Here is an 18,205-nt window from a genome sequence, read left to right as displayed (position 1 = left end):
TATAAGAAAAAAAAAATCAGTTTTAGAAACATCCATTTAGGAGGCGCTGTGTGTGTGTGTGTGTGAAAGCCGTTGGCTGCAATTGAGAATTATGCTTGTGTGCGCGTGCATCAAAAAAACCTAATTAGAAATTTAAAAAGTAAAGTTTTGGATTCAACTAAATGTGGAAAGGATGTGTGTGTGGGAATGTGTGAGGGGGTGTGGCTGTGTGTGTAGGGGTGACTGCACGTGGAAGTATGCTTGTGTGTGCGTGCGTGGTTGATGTATGTACTTGTGTGAGTAGATGTCATTGCGTTAGGATCATAGAGATATATATATACTAATACGTCTCTATGGTTATGATGCAGGTTTGGGTATGGTTGGGTGTGTAGGATTTCGTTTACGGGATGTGCTTATTCAAAGGCCCTACATTGCTTTTGGTCTGTAACTGACTAATTCCTTTTGTTAGCAACTACTCAAAAAAAATCACGAATAATTTGTGTCCAATATACTTAGCGTAGTTCATCCGAAAGTGCATAATTTTTTTATTTTGTCTTCAGCGTTCGCAAATTACCATAAAATATATGTAGAGCGAGCCGTTAAATTAATTTGTTATTTTTCACCATTTTAAAGGAAACTGTGAATTTGATGAGGATTTCTGTGGCTCTGTTCATTTCGGCTGGCGTCGAAGGGAAGCTGGTTCGGATCCGGGTTATCTCCCAACCGATCACTATTCGAACCCTGCAGGTAGAGTAAAATAATTTCATACTCCTCATCCAGAAAAAATGCATTGACGGTATATCTATCAATGATTTCATTAATTAGGTGAATAGAGCTGCAACGCGCTCTTTTTGGGTCCAAAAAGGTACTTCAATATAGGTCAAGCGCGCACAATGGTACACAATATTTCCATTCCGTCAGTGCCGTGCGGGCGGCAGCCCTGGCGGCAGCGCACAGTGAGCTTAATCCAGCTTATTTGAACATCGATGGTTCATAATGCAAACAGGGGTCTTGCGAATACTTGCGATTGATCCGATCAAACAACTATGGAAAGCCAGCAACATTTACATCTTAAATGCATGTTTGGGCAAAATATTTCTAGATATGCAGTATTTATCGATTCATTGCAAATTCTTTCCTGTAGAAATTATATGGCATCGATGGATTTCCATACATTTGAAGGTGATCGGATCAATCTCAACTCTTAGTAAGACGGGGCCAGCAATGTCAACATCTGGGGAGCGTTTCATGAAAGGACTTGTCAGACGTTTTATCCGACAAGTCCTGTTTTATGCGACAGTTATCATAGTAACAGTGTCTCTCAGCGAATCAAAATCAAAGGAAGATGTCAGATCTGACAACGTGTCGGACAAAAATGTTGATGAAACGCTCCCCTGCTATGCATAATTGTTCAAAATGCTTTCTATGATGTACATTCATGCATTCAATGTTTTCTGGAAAATTCACTGTGCTTCACTGTAAACACTGCGGTGTTAAAACTGACACCAATCGGTGTTAATAGAGGACCACACTCTGAGGTGTTAAAATACACCCTAGAGATTAAACATAACACCAAAGAGTGTAAATGTAACAACAAAAGATGTTGTAATAACACCTATAGGTGTAAAACTAACACTACCAATTTAACACCGGTGTAAAATAACTGGTGTGGTCCTCTATGTACACCGATTAACACCACAGTTTTTGCTGTGTTCTCTTTGTTTACAAAGGACATTGTACATATCTCCTGCAGAAAAAATTATGACACTGATGGATTTCCATGGAGTTAGGATTGATTGGATCAATCGTAACTCTTTGTAAGACGGGGCCCTGGTCTTTATGTAAAGATATCAGCAGTAGATATGAAAGCACTATACGATGAAAGTTGTAGAGCCGGGCATACAGCCAATAAAGGAAATTTCGTTTTGCACAATTAATGCCTTCATATATATATATATATATATATATATATATATATATATATATATATATATATATATATATATATATATATATATAATATAAAATTGATGATCGGACCATCTGCGCATGAGATGTTTCGTCGACCCTGCTGCTTGTTTTTACGGTGAATCGAAGTTGTTTCAAAACTATAAAATGACGATACAGAGTTTTTTCACGTACGCCTATATTGCCTTTTCAGTAGGTCCAGGTTGGTGTTTCATAAAGCGAATGACTTTACGTACGACTGGAACATATGTTCTCAGGTCATATCTCAATTTACATAGGGATATCACATAGCACAAGAAAGGATATCACCAGTCGTGCGTAAAGTCATTCGTATCTTACGAACAGCTTTATGACACACCCACCAGACATAAAATTTTACTTATACAGTGCAAAATGATGCATGATATAGGTCTACAACAAAAAAAAAATAAGAAATCACTTCATGAAAACTGGAGAGCACTTGACATAGCCAAATAAAGAATTAAGGATTTTTTCGCTTTGTGTGTCTAATCCAGTCATGAGGATGAAATTGACGAATGACACATCTGCGCATCCTGTCTGAACTAGTCTTGTCGGTCCTTTAGTTTCATGTCGGTCCTTTAGTTTCATGTTTTCAGGCTGAATCACCGTTGTGATGAAAACGACAAAATTAGAACAATTTTTTGGTCACGAATTACCTTCTCAATACATCAGTCATAGTTCAGACTTAAAGGGGAATGAAACCTTTGGAAGAAATAGGCTTGTGTAGAAACAGAAAAATCAAAGAATAAGAATAAAGAAAGTTTGAGAAAAATCGGACAAATAATGAGAAAGTTATGAGCATTTGAATATTGCAATCACTAATGCTATGGAGATCCTCCCATTAGCAATGCGACAAGGATGTGTGATGTCACTGATGAACAGCTTTCCCTTTGGTGGACTATAAAATACCCTCAAAATGTCTCTTTTTGCTTTTTCTTATGATGATACAAACTCTTTATCCATGATGTATTCTTAAAGAAAAATATGTATTACATGCCCTCATGTAGAAAGAACACATGATGTATGGATAGATGTGATAAAAGAGGCAATTCAAGTGAAATATATACTAAAGTAATGGGGAGAGTTGTTCATCAGTGACATCACACATCTTTGTCGCATTGCTAATTTGCTATCTCCATAGCAATAGTGATCGCAATATTCAAATGCTCATAACTTTCTCATTATTTGTCCGATTTTTCTCAAACTTTTGTTGATCTGTTTCTTTGATTTTTCTGTTTTCACACAAGCTATCTTGTTCCAATGGTTTCATTCTCCTAGTTCAGACTTAACATTTCCACGGACACTGTTTCCGATATGATGCATATGAACTGCAAAAATACAGGTGTTACTTTAACACCAACTCGGCCTCTGTACAGGAAAGCACCAGAGATGTGTTAAAAACACTATTTCGGCTTCAACACCAAATAGCCATTAACGGCACTCATCAGTGTTAAACCAACATCGGTTTGATTCTTAAGTGGTGTTGTTTCAACACTTCCCTAGCGTTTTCCGATACAGATACCGGGATGGTGTTAAACTGACACCGGTATTTTGCAGTGTATAGTCTATATGCAATGTTTACACAAGAACATTATCAGCATTAGATGTGAACATACCTCCTGAAAACTGGAAAGGCAGTCAAAAAATCCTAACGAAATTTTGCTTTGCATCTCTAATGCTTTTGATGAGAGTGACGATTGTACCATCTAAGCATGCGTTTTTTGTTTTTTGTCTTTTTAAGGATGTTTTATTGTATTCTCTCAAATTCCATAAGCAAGTTGTACAAACTATTTGAAACATGATCATCCATAACAAGTATGATTATACAAATCATACATCAAACTTCAAATATACTGGAAATTAATACTAATGTGTTTCAGCAATTACAAAATGAAATATTAACAAGATGTATGAAATGATAAGAAAAAAAATGAAAAGTGGCGTTGACAATCATGATCGATCGTTATCTAAAATAATCAAATCAAATCAAATCAAAATAATCCAGCACCAGGGTACTACTTAGAGAGCAGCTATGGAGCCAACACTTTGACCACGCCTCCAGTAGGCCCTTCCGGTCCGCATTGTCAAGTAGAGCTCTTTTACTACATGAGCAATTCATCCGCGCAGTTGGAGCTGCGAGTCTACGTGGTATCGGGACCTCAGCTTGCTTTCTTCAGCGGGAGAGATTCGGCGGGCCGATGGGAGAAGGCCACGGTGATCGTCGGAGAGTTCACTTTCCAGTTTAAGGTAGAGTATTGGCCACCAATTATCTTCATACACAAATGTCATAAAGCTCAGCTTCGCAGTTCTGTGTGTAATTGGAGGCGTCGTGATCTTGTAATTATGACTCTCGTCTTTCAATCTGAGGGAGACATGGGTTCGATTCCAAGTCATGGCGTGTTTTCCTTCAGCAAGAAATTTACCCACATTTTGCCGCACTCAACCCGGGTCAGGTAAATCGGTACCCGGTAGGAAGAAAGTCCTCAAACGCTTCGGCGCATAATATAGGTAGCGCAGAGCTTTGTATCCTCAGGCAAACAACGTTTTTTAAATCCAGTTATTATCACTATTGTTGTTATTATTCTAATCGATATTATTGATAATACTTTGATTTACGAGGATTAAATCAATAGGCCTACATTTACGGAACGCGCAAAAAAACATGAGTCAATATTGTGTCATGTACATGTGTTGTTCTCTCATTCGTGTGAAATGTGCATTCATGCTGTAGGCATAAAATGAGAATCGATGTATGCGCAGATAAATCAATCTTCGTTTGATTTGAATGAAAATAGATCTGCGCATGTTCTGTTGTACATTCCCTCATGACTACGCATGCTGCAGTTGGTTTGCTTTGTTTTCAGGGGAGCGTTTCATGAAAGGACTTGTCAGACGTTTTATCCGACAAGTCCTGTTTTATCCGACAGTTGCTATAGTAACAGTGCTTCTAAACCAATCAGAATCATGGAAAGTTGTCAGATCTGACAACTTGTCGGCCGAAAATATTGATGAAACGCCCCCCTGGACTGGGCATGTGCAGACAAATGCTTATATTTGAATGACGTAGAAAAATTAATCTGCGCAGGATCTTTTTAAAATTTTCTCGAGAAAGAGCATGCGTAAATCAAATCTTATATGATTTTCGCCCTTGTTCTCTTCCACAATAACTTTGACATTTAATTCCTGAATGTTATGTTTATTTCAGCTTGCATTCGATCATTTATATTTCTTGCCTCCCGATGGTGAATTCATGGCTCTAGATGGTATATCATATATCCAATGCGACAGGAAAATCCCAACTACGACTTCCCAAAGTAAGAGATTCTCGTGTGGGTGTGTGTGTGTGTGTGTGTTGGTGTATATATATATATAATATTCGTTTTGTTTATAATAATGTGTTTGTGATTTAAATCAAATACTATATTAAGTTCAACTAACAGGAAGTTATTTTAGGTCTTCTTTTGCCTACATTGTTTTACTTAAGGATGATGTTATGTTAATTTACTTTTATAACGTAGCATCTCTAAAAGAGGATTTTACTTCTGTTTCTTTGAATGATGTTAAAGGTTCAAATTAAGTGGAGTACCTTTTACAGTGCAACATTTTTTAATCATGGCATAAATATGTCACTATTTTACCGATGTAATCATACAGTATGTTCCCTTATCTCATTTTTTTTTTCTTTGATTCGCATTTTTTACTATTTTTTATTTTGTCTTGTTATTTATATCTATATTAACTTTACTTTTGGGTGTGTTTGTTTACGTTGAGCGATCACCCACTTTAGTACAATTTTGCAGTAATAAAATTATCCTTCATTTTATTGTCTCACCTGCATAGCAGAGTAAGACTATAGGCGCCGCTTTTCCGACGGCGGCGGCGTCAACATCAAATCTTAACCTGAGGTTAAGTTTTTGAAATGACATCATAACTTAGAAAGTATATAGACCTAGTTCATGAAACTTGGCCATAAGCTTAATCAAGTATTACTACACATCCTATTAGAGTTTCATGTCACATGACCAAGGTCAAAGGTCATTTAGGGTCAATGAACTTAGACCATGTTGGAGGAATCAACATCAAAATCTTAACCTGAGGTTAAGTTTTTGAAATGTCATCATAACTTAAAAAATATATAGACCTAGTTCATGAAACTTTGACATAGGGTTAAACAAGTATCACTGAACATCCTGCATGAATTTTATGTCACATGACCAAAATCAAAGGTCATTTAGGGTCAATGAACTTTGGCCGAATTGGGGGTATCTGTTGAATTCCCATCATTACTTTGAAAGTTTATGAATCTGATTCATGAAACTTAGACATAATAGTAATCAAGCATCACTGAACATTTTGTGCAAGTTTCAGGTCTCATAATTAAGGTCATTTAGGGTCAATGAACTTTGGCCGGATTGGGGTTATCTGTTGAATTACCATCATAACTTTAAAAGTTTATTGGTCTCGTTTGTTAAACTTGTACATTAGTGTAATCAAGTTTCACTGAACATCTTGTACGCATTTCAGGTCACATGACCAAGGTCAAAGGTCAATGAACTTTGGCCGAATTTGGTATATCTGTTGAATTACCATCATAACTTTGAAAGTTTGTAAATCTGATTCATGAAACTTTGACATAAGAGTAATCAAGTATCACTGAACATCCTGTGCGAGTTTCAGGTCACATGATCAAGGTCAAAGGTCATGTAAGGTCAATGAACTTTGGCCATGTTGGGGTTTTTTGTTGAATAACCATCATATCTCTGAAAGTTTATTGGTCTAGTTCATAAAACGTGGACATAAGAGTAATCAAGTATCACTGAACATCTTGTGCGAGTTAGAGTACATGTAGTTTTCAAAGTCAGCACTGCTGCTATATTGAATTGCGTGATGCAGGTGAGACGGCCAGAGGCATTCCACTTGTTACTATTGGTTTTAAAATTTGGTTTAAATGTGCTTTATTCTTGCAAAAATTTAATCTGACATATCCCGTGTAATCTAAATAATTGATGTAATGGGCTGGAAACATCGTGTTTGTATTTCACCTAATTCTTGCTACTTGACTCGTATATAGCAACTACTTATTTTTCACCTGAATTTACACTATTAATTCGTATAGCGACTACTTCTATTGTGACGTCATCTAAGCCTACTCAGTCCCAGCCTCCTACAACAAATGGCATACCAACAACAACACGCCCTACCACCGTGACCACTCAATCAACTAGAGGGGTGCCAGAGAGTACAACAAATGATGTGAAAACGACAGTGGAAGAAAACGATGATCCACCGGAAAATTCTCCGAATAGTCAGTGATCATAATAATATGATAATATTGCCGCTGCTGATGATGATAATGACAATAATGATAATAATGATTACAATGATATTAATCAGGATAATAATAATTACAATAACAATAAATTATGATAATGATAATAATGTTCATAGTTTGGATCCAGTAAAAAATCGAATCTAGCTAGAAATATTTTTTAAATGAGCGTTGGAGCGTTATGGCCCAGTAGATTAGTCTCCGGACTTTGAAACAGGTGGTCGTGGGTTCAAATCCCAACCAGGGCGTAATTTCTTTCAGCAAGAAATTGATCTACAATGTGCTGCACTCAACCCAGGTGAGGTAAATGGGTACCTGGCAGGAATTCATTCCTTGAAACGCAGCGCGCGTAACAGCTGCACTTGCAAGGCCACGGTAATTATGCTGCATATATAGTAACTGTAGAGCGCTTAGAGACTTCTGACAAAGTAAGTATTAAGCGCTATATAAGCAAGTATAATTAGTATTATTATTAAAATGTGTGAATTTTGTTTTTCTATTTCGTTTTTTTTTTCTCTCAATAGCTGCTCTTATCGCCTCTCTGTCAGCCGTGTTCGGTGTAATTCTTATAGGTCTCGTCGTTCTATCTCTCATTTTCTGGACCAAAAATCGAAAAAGGTAACAGACATGTTATTTCCAATAAGAATTGTCAAACAACATTTTACTGTACAACGACTACCTGATAACTATTAATTTTCGAAGTGTAAAAAATAGACATCATGTTCCAGCTACATTTATAGCTGTGATTTTCTCTTAATTTAATGCTTAAGCGATCGATTGCAATTATAATTATGCTATACGATGGTCTATTCCAGCTTGTACTAAAACACATACTTGTAGATCCGAAATGCCAACTGCCCCGATTTTCATTAGTTTTCAATAAATAATAAAAATGATAATAATAATAATAATGATAAAAATAATAATACTGGGCGTTGTGGCGTGCGCCTGTAATTCAAGCTATGTGGGTAGTTACAAACTGATGCAGAGGTTCGAGCCCTGGTCACGTCTTTCGGATGGTGGCATTAAAGGTCGGTCCCAGATGTAAATAATCATATTTGATTGATACACGTCTGACAAAACTTAAATACACACACACACACACATAATAATAATAATAATTAATAATAATTTCATCATTTTTTCGAGTATTTTTAAAGCAAAATTGTTCTTCCGGGTGTACTTCGCCTTTAATTATGTCCAACCGCACGAAGCTAAAATTACATTTTTGCACCTTCTGTCGTAATAGAGATGTGTGTTTTTTCTTCCTCGTCCTTTTTCTTCTCACATTTCGATATTATAGATATCTATCAGATGAAGTTGACATCCCTAGTTATAGCAAAACCTCTGATTCGATTCAGGTAATGAAAATCGAAAGATGGTGAAACATCTTTCTTTAAAAGCTTTTGATAAGAGGTCGGACTATACAGCGCAATACAATTACTAAATGCGAAATGGCTCTATATAGTTTGGCTTTAAGGGGTACTGTGGGTTAAAATGATATGATTTAAACAGATTATTCCAAAAAAATCACACAGATAGTAGGCAGTAAATTTGATCAAAATCAAACAAGGATTATTACAGTTATGACATCTTATAGAACTGATATGCATTATTTTTAAGCAGTTTTGATTGTTTCATTAAGAGGAAAACATAATTATTATAGACACATGTATGAATATATGAAATAAGTATGATTTTATATAAAAATAAATAAAGGGGAAAGAAGTAAATACAAAGAAACAAATAAAGTGACTCCCAAGGCACCACGGCACATAACTCAAAGCTTAGCAATCATCTAAGAAGATTTTTCTATGATTAATTGCATTGACTGCAGTGTACACTGTAAAAACTGTGATGTTAAAACTGACACCAATTGGTGTTAATAGAGGACCACACCCTGTGGTGTTGAAATAACACCCTAGATATTGAACATAACACCAAAGAGTGTAAATGCAACAACCATAGGTGTTGTAATAACACCTATAGGTGTAAAACTAACACCACCAATTTAACACCGGTGTAAAATAACTGGTGTGGTCCTCTATGTACACCGGTTAACACCACAGTTTTTGCTGGGTACAGGTACTGGTGAAAATAAAGCGTATGTACGATCCATCGCTAATCTTTGTGTTACGGGCTTACCGGATTCTTGATTATGCACCGCAAGCACTGATACCTTATTTTCATCCAATGATTTACGTTTAAGTCGCTTTTAATTCTTTCTTTTAGTTCGCAAACACCATGGACAATCAAGACACCACAACATAACAGGCATCGGACCGTATAACCCAACCAGGTGCTGTAACTGTTTGGAAAGGGGTGTGCTTTGTGGACTCAAGCTTAGATTAAAGGCAACCGCACACCTTACGGTCTTCGACTCAATTTTGGAGTAAAATGTAGTAGAATTTGATGCTACTATTGAGACTTGGAATATCTTACTGTCTAATGTTCGAAATCATACCAATCCCTATGTTCAAATCTGTGACTATATGATATCATCCGTCTTAGAATAAAAGCAAATTTAATATCTAGTCGTAATGACGTCATAGCAGTCGTACAATTGGCTACGATTTGAAACCAATTTCGCCTTTACTCCAAAATAAAGGCTTACAATCTTACAGAATGGTTATATTAGTATTCTTTCAATTAATTTTAACTTCAAATAAAATGACATGTTCCATTCACATTTTCAGAAAATGAGCAAATGAGAAAATGAGTCGTAAGGTGTGCGATGGCCTTAAGGAAGATTGACGTCATCAGCTTTACATCTCTCATGACGTGGAAGGATTTTCTTTTGTGAAAGGCTCCAAGTGCTCAAAACAACATTATGTTTGTCAGTGAAATAGCCCCCCCCCACTTCTGTACACTGTTAAAAAACCCTGATTTTACAGAAAAAAGAAAGAAGATTTTGCAAAAAGCAATAACAGAATCATTCTGTAAATTCATAAAACAGGATTTTTTTGCAATCTAACAGAACAGTTCTGTTTATAAGGGGGAAAAGGGTGTTTTATTAAAGGAAATTTGTAAGGTTCCATACACCAAATACCAATTTCCTGTAAGATTACACAATCTGGTAAGATTACAGGTGTTCTCGAGACTCTGCTGCAGGAACTTCTTTTATTTTAAGGATAAATTTTTTAACAGTGTATCTCTCTTCTCTCACATACACACTCACACACACCCCCACCGCACCTGGGAAGCGTTTCATTAACATTTTTGTCCGAGTGTCAGATCTAACAACTTTATATTACAAGTCCTGTTTCAATTTCATCCGAGAGTTTTATAGTATCATTGCTTCTCTGTCAATCAAAGTTAAGGAAAGTTGTTAGATCTGACAACTTGGCAGACAAAAATGTTGATGAAACGCTATCCAGAAGTTAAATCAAACCCGAGTTGAGATTACTCCTTTTTTCTTTCTCTTTTTTTTTCTATACCTCTTTTATCTCCATGGCTTTCTTTAGTGCCCTTCTCTTTACTTGCCTTGATATGCTTGAGGGTTGCCAGAACCGAAGATTTTTTTTTCATGTTTAAATGATAAATAGGTAAATATTTAAAGAACGAAGCAAATATTAACCTAATTTCAAAGAAAGGACATTATCTCTTTCTCCCCTTCAAAATGCCTGAATAATTTCGTTTGATAAAACTACATAAATCTAGGACGTACATTTCTTAACAGTTTAACCTGATTAATATTAGGATGGAATCATCGTATCATGTGATTTCTCATTTACATGTCTGACTCACCACCCTATCCTATAAAGACTCCCGAAACCATAAAGCTTACCTAATGATTTAAGTCCTCTAATTGTTGGAAAATAAGGTTTACTTCGTTTTGGAAAAGAAGAAAAGCCTTTTATTTCTATCAAATGCTGTTCTTTTATAATTTGCTCAGATAGATGGTCTCTGCATTTATCTTTATATAATATATGTTTCCTGATGTACAAGTTACCTGTGTGGGTTTTTTTTTCAACATGATAATATAAGATTTAGTTTCTAATTGTTTCGCCTCAGATCTATTGAAAATGTTCTGTAATATCACTATACTCTGTTTCTTTTGATTGTTTCAATAAATTCACAAACTTGTGTAAACGACATTAAAAATGCGGCAATGATGAATCTGTAACAACTCATTTATTCCTATAGTCATTTAGAAAGGCTAATCTCCAGTCTGGCGAATAATGTGAATAGATACATTGAGAATATAGTGGCTGATTAAAGGACAAGTCCACCCCAACAAAAAGTTGATTTGAATAAAAAGAGAAAAATTCAACAAGCATAACACTGAAAATTTCATCAAAATCGGATGTAAAATAAGAAAGTTGTGACATTTCAAAGTTTCGCTTATTTAAAAAAAATAGTTATATGAACGAGCCAGTTACATCCAAATGAGAGAGTCGATGATGTCACTCATTCACTATTTCTTTCGTTTTTTATTGTTTGAATTATGAAATATTTTGATTTTCTCGTCATTGCCATGTGAAATGAAGTTTCATTCAATCCTGAACACGTGGAATTCCATTATTTTAACATTTTGTGCTTCAGGCAAGGAGATCCTAATTGTCAAATTCGTAAAATTGAAATATTGTATAATTCAAACAATAAAAAACAAAAGAAATAGTGAGTGAGTGACATCATCGACTCTCTCATTTGGATGTAACTGGCTCGTTCACATAACTATTTTGTTAAAAATAAGCGAAACTTTGAAATGTCAGAACTTTCTTATTTTACATCCGATTTTTAATGAAAATTTTCAGCATTGTGCTAGTTTGATTTTTCTCTTTTTATTCAAATCAACATTTTTCCCGTGTGGACTTGACCTTTAAATAGAGGAGTACAAATGAAAAGGAGATGGTGAGAAGGAGAGAAAGAGGAGAGAAAAATCAAGAAGACAACAACAAAGAAGAAGTGGATGAATGAAATGAAGTGGGTGGAAAAGGAAATTATAAAAAAGATAAGAATTGTGGAAATAGAAATATTGAGTGAAATATGAGGGAAATTCAAATTAGGAAAAAATGATAGGTGGTTAAAAAAAAACGCGAATGAAGAATCTACCCGCGATAATCAAAATTCGATTCATCAATTGTGGTTTGCAAATTGATCGCAAATGGAACCGTACACCACCCCTCCAAATCGTCCCTTCGAATATAATTCTCATAACACCATGCAAAAAATGATCAATCAGAAATGACGTCATAATAAATGGTTGGATACTCTACACGCGCTCTTTCCTAATTAGGCCTATTCTCATAGAGCAGTGCGCAAAATCACTGCAGACTACAATAAGTGAAAAAGGAGTCCGCATACTGTGTACTTAGTATTTTATGATGTATGGATTAAGCCCCGGTGGCAATGCATACGCGCTTGTGAATTTTATGCGCGCGCATGCCATCTTCCATGGCAACGCGCTCAACGCAACAAGTGCATGCAATTAACGTGAACGAGCGCGAGCTGAAACAAAAAATAAACAAAACAATAACAATGCATTGTTCTCTTGGCGCCGAAATGGATGTTCGAGCTTTGTTGTGTGTGTCTGCTGCTGGATTTTTCTGAATCTTCGCTTTTCTCCTTTTTTAATCCTTTTGGGGAAATAAAGATGGATTTCTAATTAAAATGGGCAAGGAGAGCACGCGTCATAAAAAGGGAAACTCGAATGATGAGAACTGGCGAACCCAACGAAGCAGGGTGACCTCCCCGAAGAAAGTGACAACGGGATCATCTCGAGTTTCATCCACCTCGTCATTGGCGTCGTCGTTATCGAGCAATGGTCGACATCGCCGAGAAGGAGGGAAAATATCGATGTCTTCATCCACATCGTCCTCAGCGACATCAGTAAGTGATTTATTTTCAAAACTCAAAGTCTTAGAAAAGTTTAGACCTCTAAACTAAAGGCTCTATGATGGGGTGTCCAAATTTCTTGGACATTTCAAAATTTCAAACACATTACCGTAATAATATTCACATTTTATACAAAATCTATTCAAATATTAGCTACATGTATGATGGTGGGCCCCAAGTCTGCGCACCTAGATCTAATAATTTGAGTGAAGGTTTAACATGAATTTCTTTTTATTTCACTTAATTTTTCAGTTAATAATGTTCCTTATATTTCAAATTTTTATGAGATATTTGGTATGGTCAGTTCCCCCATGTCTGCGCACCCGCGTATCTGCGATATTCTAGTAAAAGAGATACGCAACGAACACGAACTTTACACATGCAATACATAGACAGGTATTCATTAAAAAATCCGACTCAAAATGGTGGGAAAATAATGAATTCAGGGCATTTCATGTGACAGCCTCAAAATGCAGCCTTTCTCATCAAAATCCCTGAATCGTGTGCAAAGTGAATGAGTGCGCAGACATGGGGTACCATTTTTTTTTCAATTTGAAAATGACTGCCCGAGGTTTTTTCCAAGAAAATCATATATTTCTTTCACATTTTTATGAGATATTTGGTACACTAACTCATTATGATGTAAGGAACATTATCAACTGAAAGATTTTCTGAAATAAGAAGAAATTCATGTTCAATCTTAACTAAAATTGTTAGGTGCGCAGACTTGGGGCCCACCATCATACACTTACTCTTGATAAGTGTATGGCAGTGAGTCCAAACTTCGCGCGGCGTGTCCATACTTCGCGGATGGTCATTATCTAATAAACTAGCCAATATCACTGGCGTAAATCCCGGGGGGTATATCATCCACTTTTCGAGAAGGGGGAAGGCCTGTATGATGGGGTTACAAACTTCGCGCACTTTTCAAAAATATTCATCAGGCTTAAATTTGTTCACAAAATATTCATAATTTATATAAAACTCATTCAAGAAATGGCTACCACATTGACGGCAAGATCCGACTATAAAATCATGGACGAAAATATAAAGTAGGTCAAGGGGTTTCGCCGGTATCGCGATCTCAAAATTCTATTCCGATCGGCGAATGCGGGCTGTGCTGGAAAACCGTTCAGAAAAAGTGTGACCTAACTTCGCACACCAAAGCTTTTGTGGAGATTTAAACAAAAACTCAAGCTCAAAAAGTGAAATATTTAGGGCCTACATCAGATTGATGGCAAAATGCTATGGAATCGGTTAGTACCACATTTAACTCACATTTTTGATGATTTCTGCTTGCAAAATGGTGATATCGTGATGCTTGTTGATTTCTTCAAAACGGGCGCTAGCGGTGACAAATTTGCCGATCTTTTGCCAATATTTTCATGAATACTGAACTCATCCTAAAGAAACTTTCACTGAATGGTAATTTTAGGTCGCTTTTCACGTTGATGATGTCAGATTTTAAGGATATTGGCTGGTTTTTGAGATAATGTCCGTCCGCGAAGTTTGGACTCACTGCCATACAAACATCCCCCCACTTTTTACGGAAGAAATGGAAAAAAAATCACAAGAGATAATTGTTTTGTTGGTGAAAATTTTTCCTAAAATACCGCTTAACAAATAAAACAATATTATTGGATCATAAAATGCAAATAAAGAGCCAGTTCACCATTTGCAAACGAAATACTTATGTCCTTATTATTACATTGAAGAGAAACCCCCGTTTCTTCCCATTCATCAATGTTGGGGTTTTGGGGAGGGATTATAAGATGGAATTTCAAAATATTTTGAAGTAATCTCTAATAAAACCGTCAAACCATCATGGGGTAAAAAAATAACAATATCGGAGGGGTATTTTCCATATGGACATACAGTGGCGTAACTACGGGGGGGCACGTCCCCCCAAAAAAAAAAAAAAAAAAAAACGGGGAACAGGAGAAATGAGGGAGAAAGAAAGAGGATCGTAGTGGGAAAAAAGAAAATATCATTCACTATAATGTTATATTATAATTATTTATGTTAAATTACATAAGAAACATTTTTATCATAACTTTATGAAACATTTGCCCAGGGCCTACGTCTTCATTGTTCCTGGTGCTCGCATTGTCTGTTTAACAAGATATATAATCCTGTTGTACTAAAACATCCCGTTTTAAGTCATTATAAACCAAATATATTTCCTAGCACTTGAGTTATCATAAGTGACATATTATGCTTCTTTTACATGACTCAAAAAGTGATTGCCCCATGTTAAGGTCTTCGTATATAAACATTTCCTGTCCGTGATAACGTTTGCATTAGTGGATTGATGAGATTATGTCTGCTCTTCATGAATTCCTGAAATCAGTCCTTAAAATGTCCCTTCTGATCTGAATATCAAAAGTTTTCAGCTCGCGCTTCGCGCTCGCATGCACCATTTGGTTAATGAAATACCTATATGGTCCTAGTTAATTCCTACAAAGAAACCTTAGAATGCCCCACTTCAGGTCTGAATTACCTAAATTTTCAGCTCGCGCTTCGCGCTCGCAATATTTGATTGGTAAGATGCGTATGATAATCATGATTGCAAAGACTACAAAAAGTGTTTCATGTGTTCAGATGTAATTCTAATAAAATCAGCAAGCGCTTGGCACTCGCATTAGATGACTATGGTGAGATATGCATACTCTTAATGGATTCCTAAAGTATATTCCTTAAAATCTCGCTGTTTGGGGTCAAAATATACGAAAATTTCAGCTCGCGCTTCGCATTGTTTAGCAAGACAGGTACCTATCACGATTACATAAATTTGATCATAGTGTCCCTTTTTAGGTGTGAATATATAAAAATTCAGCTCGCGCTTCGCGCGCTCACTCAGTGATTCAAAAAATTTGCTGGTGCCCCCACAATGCCGTGACCCAAGGAACGCCAGTGTGGACATATCAATGACAATTCCTTGCATATGCAAAAAAATGCCAAAATATTTCAGTCATCCCCCACCCATCAACACGGATTTACGCCAGTGGCCAATATCCTTAAAATCTGGCATCATCAACGTGAAAAGCGACCTAAAATTACCCTTTGGTGTAAGTTTCTTTAGGATGAGTTCAGTATTCATGAAAATATTGGCAAAAGATCGGCAAATTTGTCACCGCTAGCGCCCGTTTTGAAGAAATCAACAAGCATCACGATATCACCATTTTGCAAGCAGAAATCATCAAAATATGAGTTAAATGTGGTATTAACCGATTCTATAGCATTTTGCCATCAATTCGATATAAATATTTCACTTTTTGAGCTTGGGTTTTTGTTTAAATCTCCACAAAAGCTTTGGTGCGCGAAGTTAGGTCACACTTTTTCTGAACGGTTTTCCAGGTGAGCACAGCCCGCATTCGCCGATCGGAATAGAATTTTGAGATCGCGATACCGGCGAAACCCCTTGACCTACTTTACATTTTCGTCCATGATTTTATTTTTAAGATCTTGCCGTCAATGTGGTAACTATTTATTGAATTGGTTTTGTATAAATTATGAATATTTTGTGAAAAAATATTAAGCCTGATGAATTTTTTTGAAAAGTGCGCGAAGCTTGGTCACCCGATCATACCAAATATCTTGTAAAAATTTGAAAGAAATATAGGATTTCTTGGAAAAAACCTCTGGCAGTCATTTTCAGATTGAAAAAAAAAATGGTACCCCATGTCTGCGCACTCATTCACTTTGCAGACGATTCGGGGATTTTGATGAGAAAGGCTGCATTTTGAGGCCGTCATATGAAATGCCCTAAACTCATTATTTTTCCACCATTTTGAGTCAGATTTTCTTTTGTAACCTGTCTATGTATTGCATGTGTAAAGTTCGTGCTCGTTGCATTATCTTCTTTTACTAGAATCTAGCAGATACGCGTGTGCGCAGACTTGGGGGAACTTGCCAAATTGGCCTACCAAATTACCTTCAAGATCGTAAACTAATGAATAATATTGACGAAAATGTGAAGTCGATTTTGGCTAGGTCAAGGGGTTTCGCCGAAGATTGTTCCGAAAGAGTGTGACCTAACTTCGCGGACAAAAGCTTTCTGGAGATTCATACCAAAAATTCAAGCTCAAGGCATAGGCGGATCCAGCCCCCTCCCCCCCCCCCCGCCCCCCTTATTGGCGGAGCCACAAAAAAAAGAAGGAAAGTAAAAGGAGGGAAAAGAGAGAAGAACAAAAAGAGGATGAAGACTGATGAATAAAATGAGGGGAAGACTTGGAAAATAAAAAAAATCTCTCATGTCACTATATAGGATGGGGGGGTCGGGTGTCCGGACACTATCTTTTTGAAGCCTTCTTTTTTGTCTGTGGATTACACTAAAATTATGAATTCATTACTTGTAATAATTTTCTATTTTGTTCTTTATAATTTTTCCTAACATTTTGTACTAATAATTGATGAAACTTCGCTTGTATTTTTTTCCAAATGACATTCTAAAATTTATCGTCCGGATACACAACAACTGGGTATACAAGTTTGCTCGCGCTCGCAATGCCTGTTGGGTAATTTTCATATATTGTTCAATATGGAGTTTGAATATCAAAATTGGAAGTCAATATACAAAACATATTTCACCTCGGAAATCGATCTTTCATTATTTTGTGTGATTTAAAAATTGATTTTTAAAAAGTGCTCTGTAAAAATGTCAGTTTTATGGTATGAATATGAACATCTGCTCGCGCTGCGCGCTCGCAAATTTTGATTTATCAGGTATACCCATTGTTATCGTGTATTCCATAAAGTCAATATATCCCTTTTCTAAAAGTACAAAAAAATGCTTGCCTTAACGAGTTCAGAAACACGAATTAAATACAAAATTGAGTGTACAGGCCTACATTTCAATGCTGTTTCCACAATTTTGTAATGAATGTATGTGAAATTATTCATCGTCATTCATATGCATGCCTCCTAACGTCCCATAGTTGGAATCCTGACTAATCATGAGACAACATGGCATAAGGTAGCGCTTTCCATTATCTTATCACTTTGAAAATAAACATGAAATCACGCACTCTTGCGAAAAAATACTCATGTCATCTATATTTGTGCTACCCG

General features: G+C 36.3%; 1 protein-coding gene across 1 annotated transcript in view; it reads left to right on the top strand.

The window, feature by feature from the left end:
- The window catches only part of LOC121417633 (MAM and LDL-receptor class A domain-containing protein 1-like), a 35,309-nt gene extending 25,547 nt beyond the window's left edge, over positions 1-9,762 (top strand). The window contains exons 17-23 of the mRNA XM_041611371.1: positions 613-726; positions 3,974-4,215; positions 5,174-5,282; positions 7,085-7,273; positions 7,822-7,915; positions 8,601-8,658; positions 9,530-9,762. Of these exons, the coding sequence (XP_041467305.1) occupies positions 613-726; positions 3,974-4,215; positions 5,174-5,282; positions 7,085-7,273; positions 7,822-7,915; positions 8,601-8,658; positions 9,530-9,568 (845 nt within the window). The 3' untranslated portion in view covers positions 9,569-9,762. The remainder of the gene's footprint in view (positions 1-612; positions 727-3,973; positions 4,216-5,173; positions 5,283-7,084; positions 7,274-7,821; positions 7,916-8,600; positions 8,659-9,529) is intronic.
- The last annotated feature ends 8,443 nt before the right edge of the window (positions 9,763-18,205 follow it).

This window comes from Lytechinus variegatus, chromosome 6 (genome assembly GCF_018143015.1).
Source record: "Lytechinus variegatus isolate NC3 chromosome 6, Lvar_3.0, whole genome shotgun sequence".
NCBI classification, from domain to species: domain Eukaryota; kingdom Metazoa; phylum Echinodermata; class Echinoidea; order Temnopleuroida; family Toxopneustidae; genus Lytechinus; species Lytechinus variegatus.
This window is presented reverse-complemented; position numbering and strand designations above follow the sequence as displayed.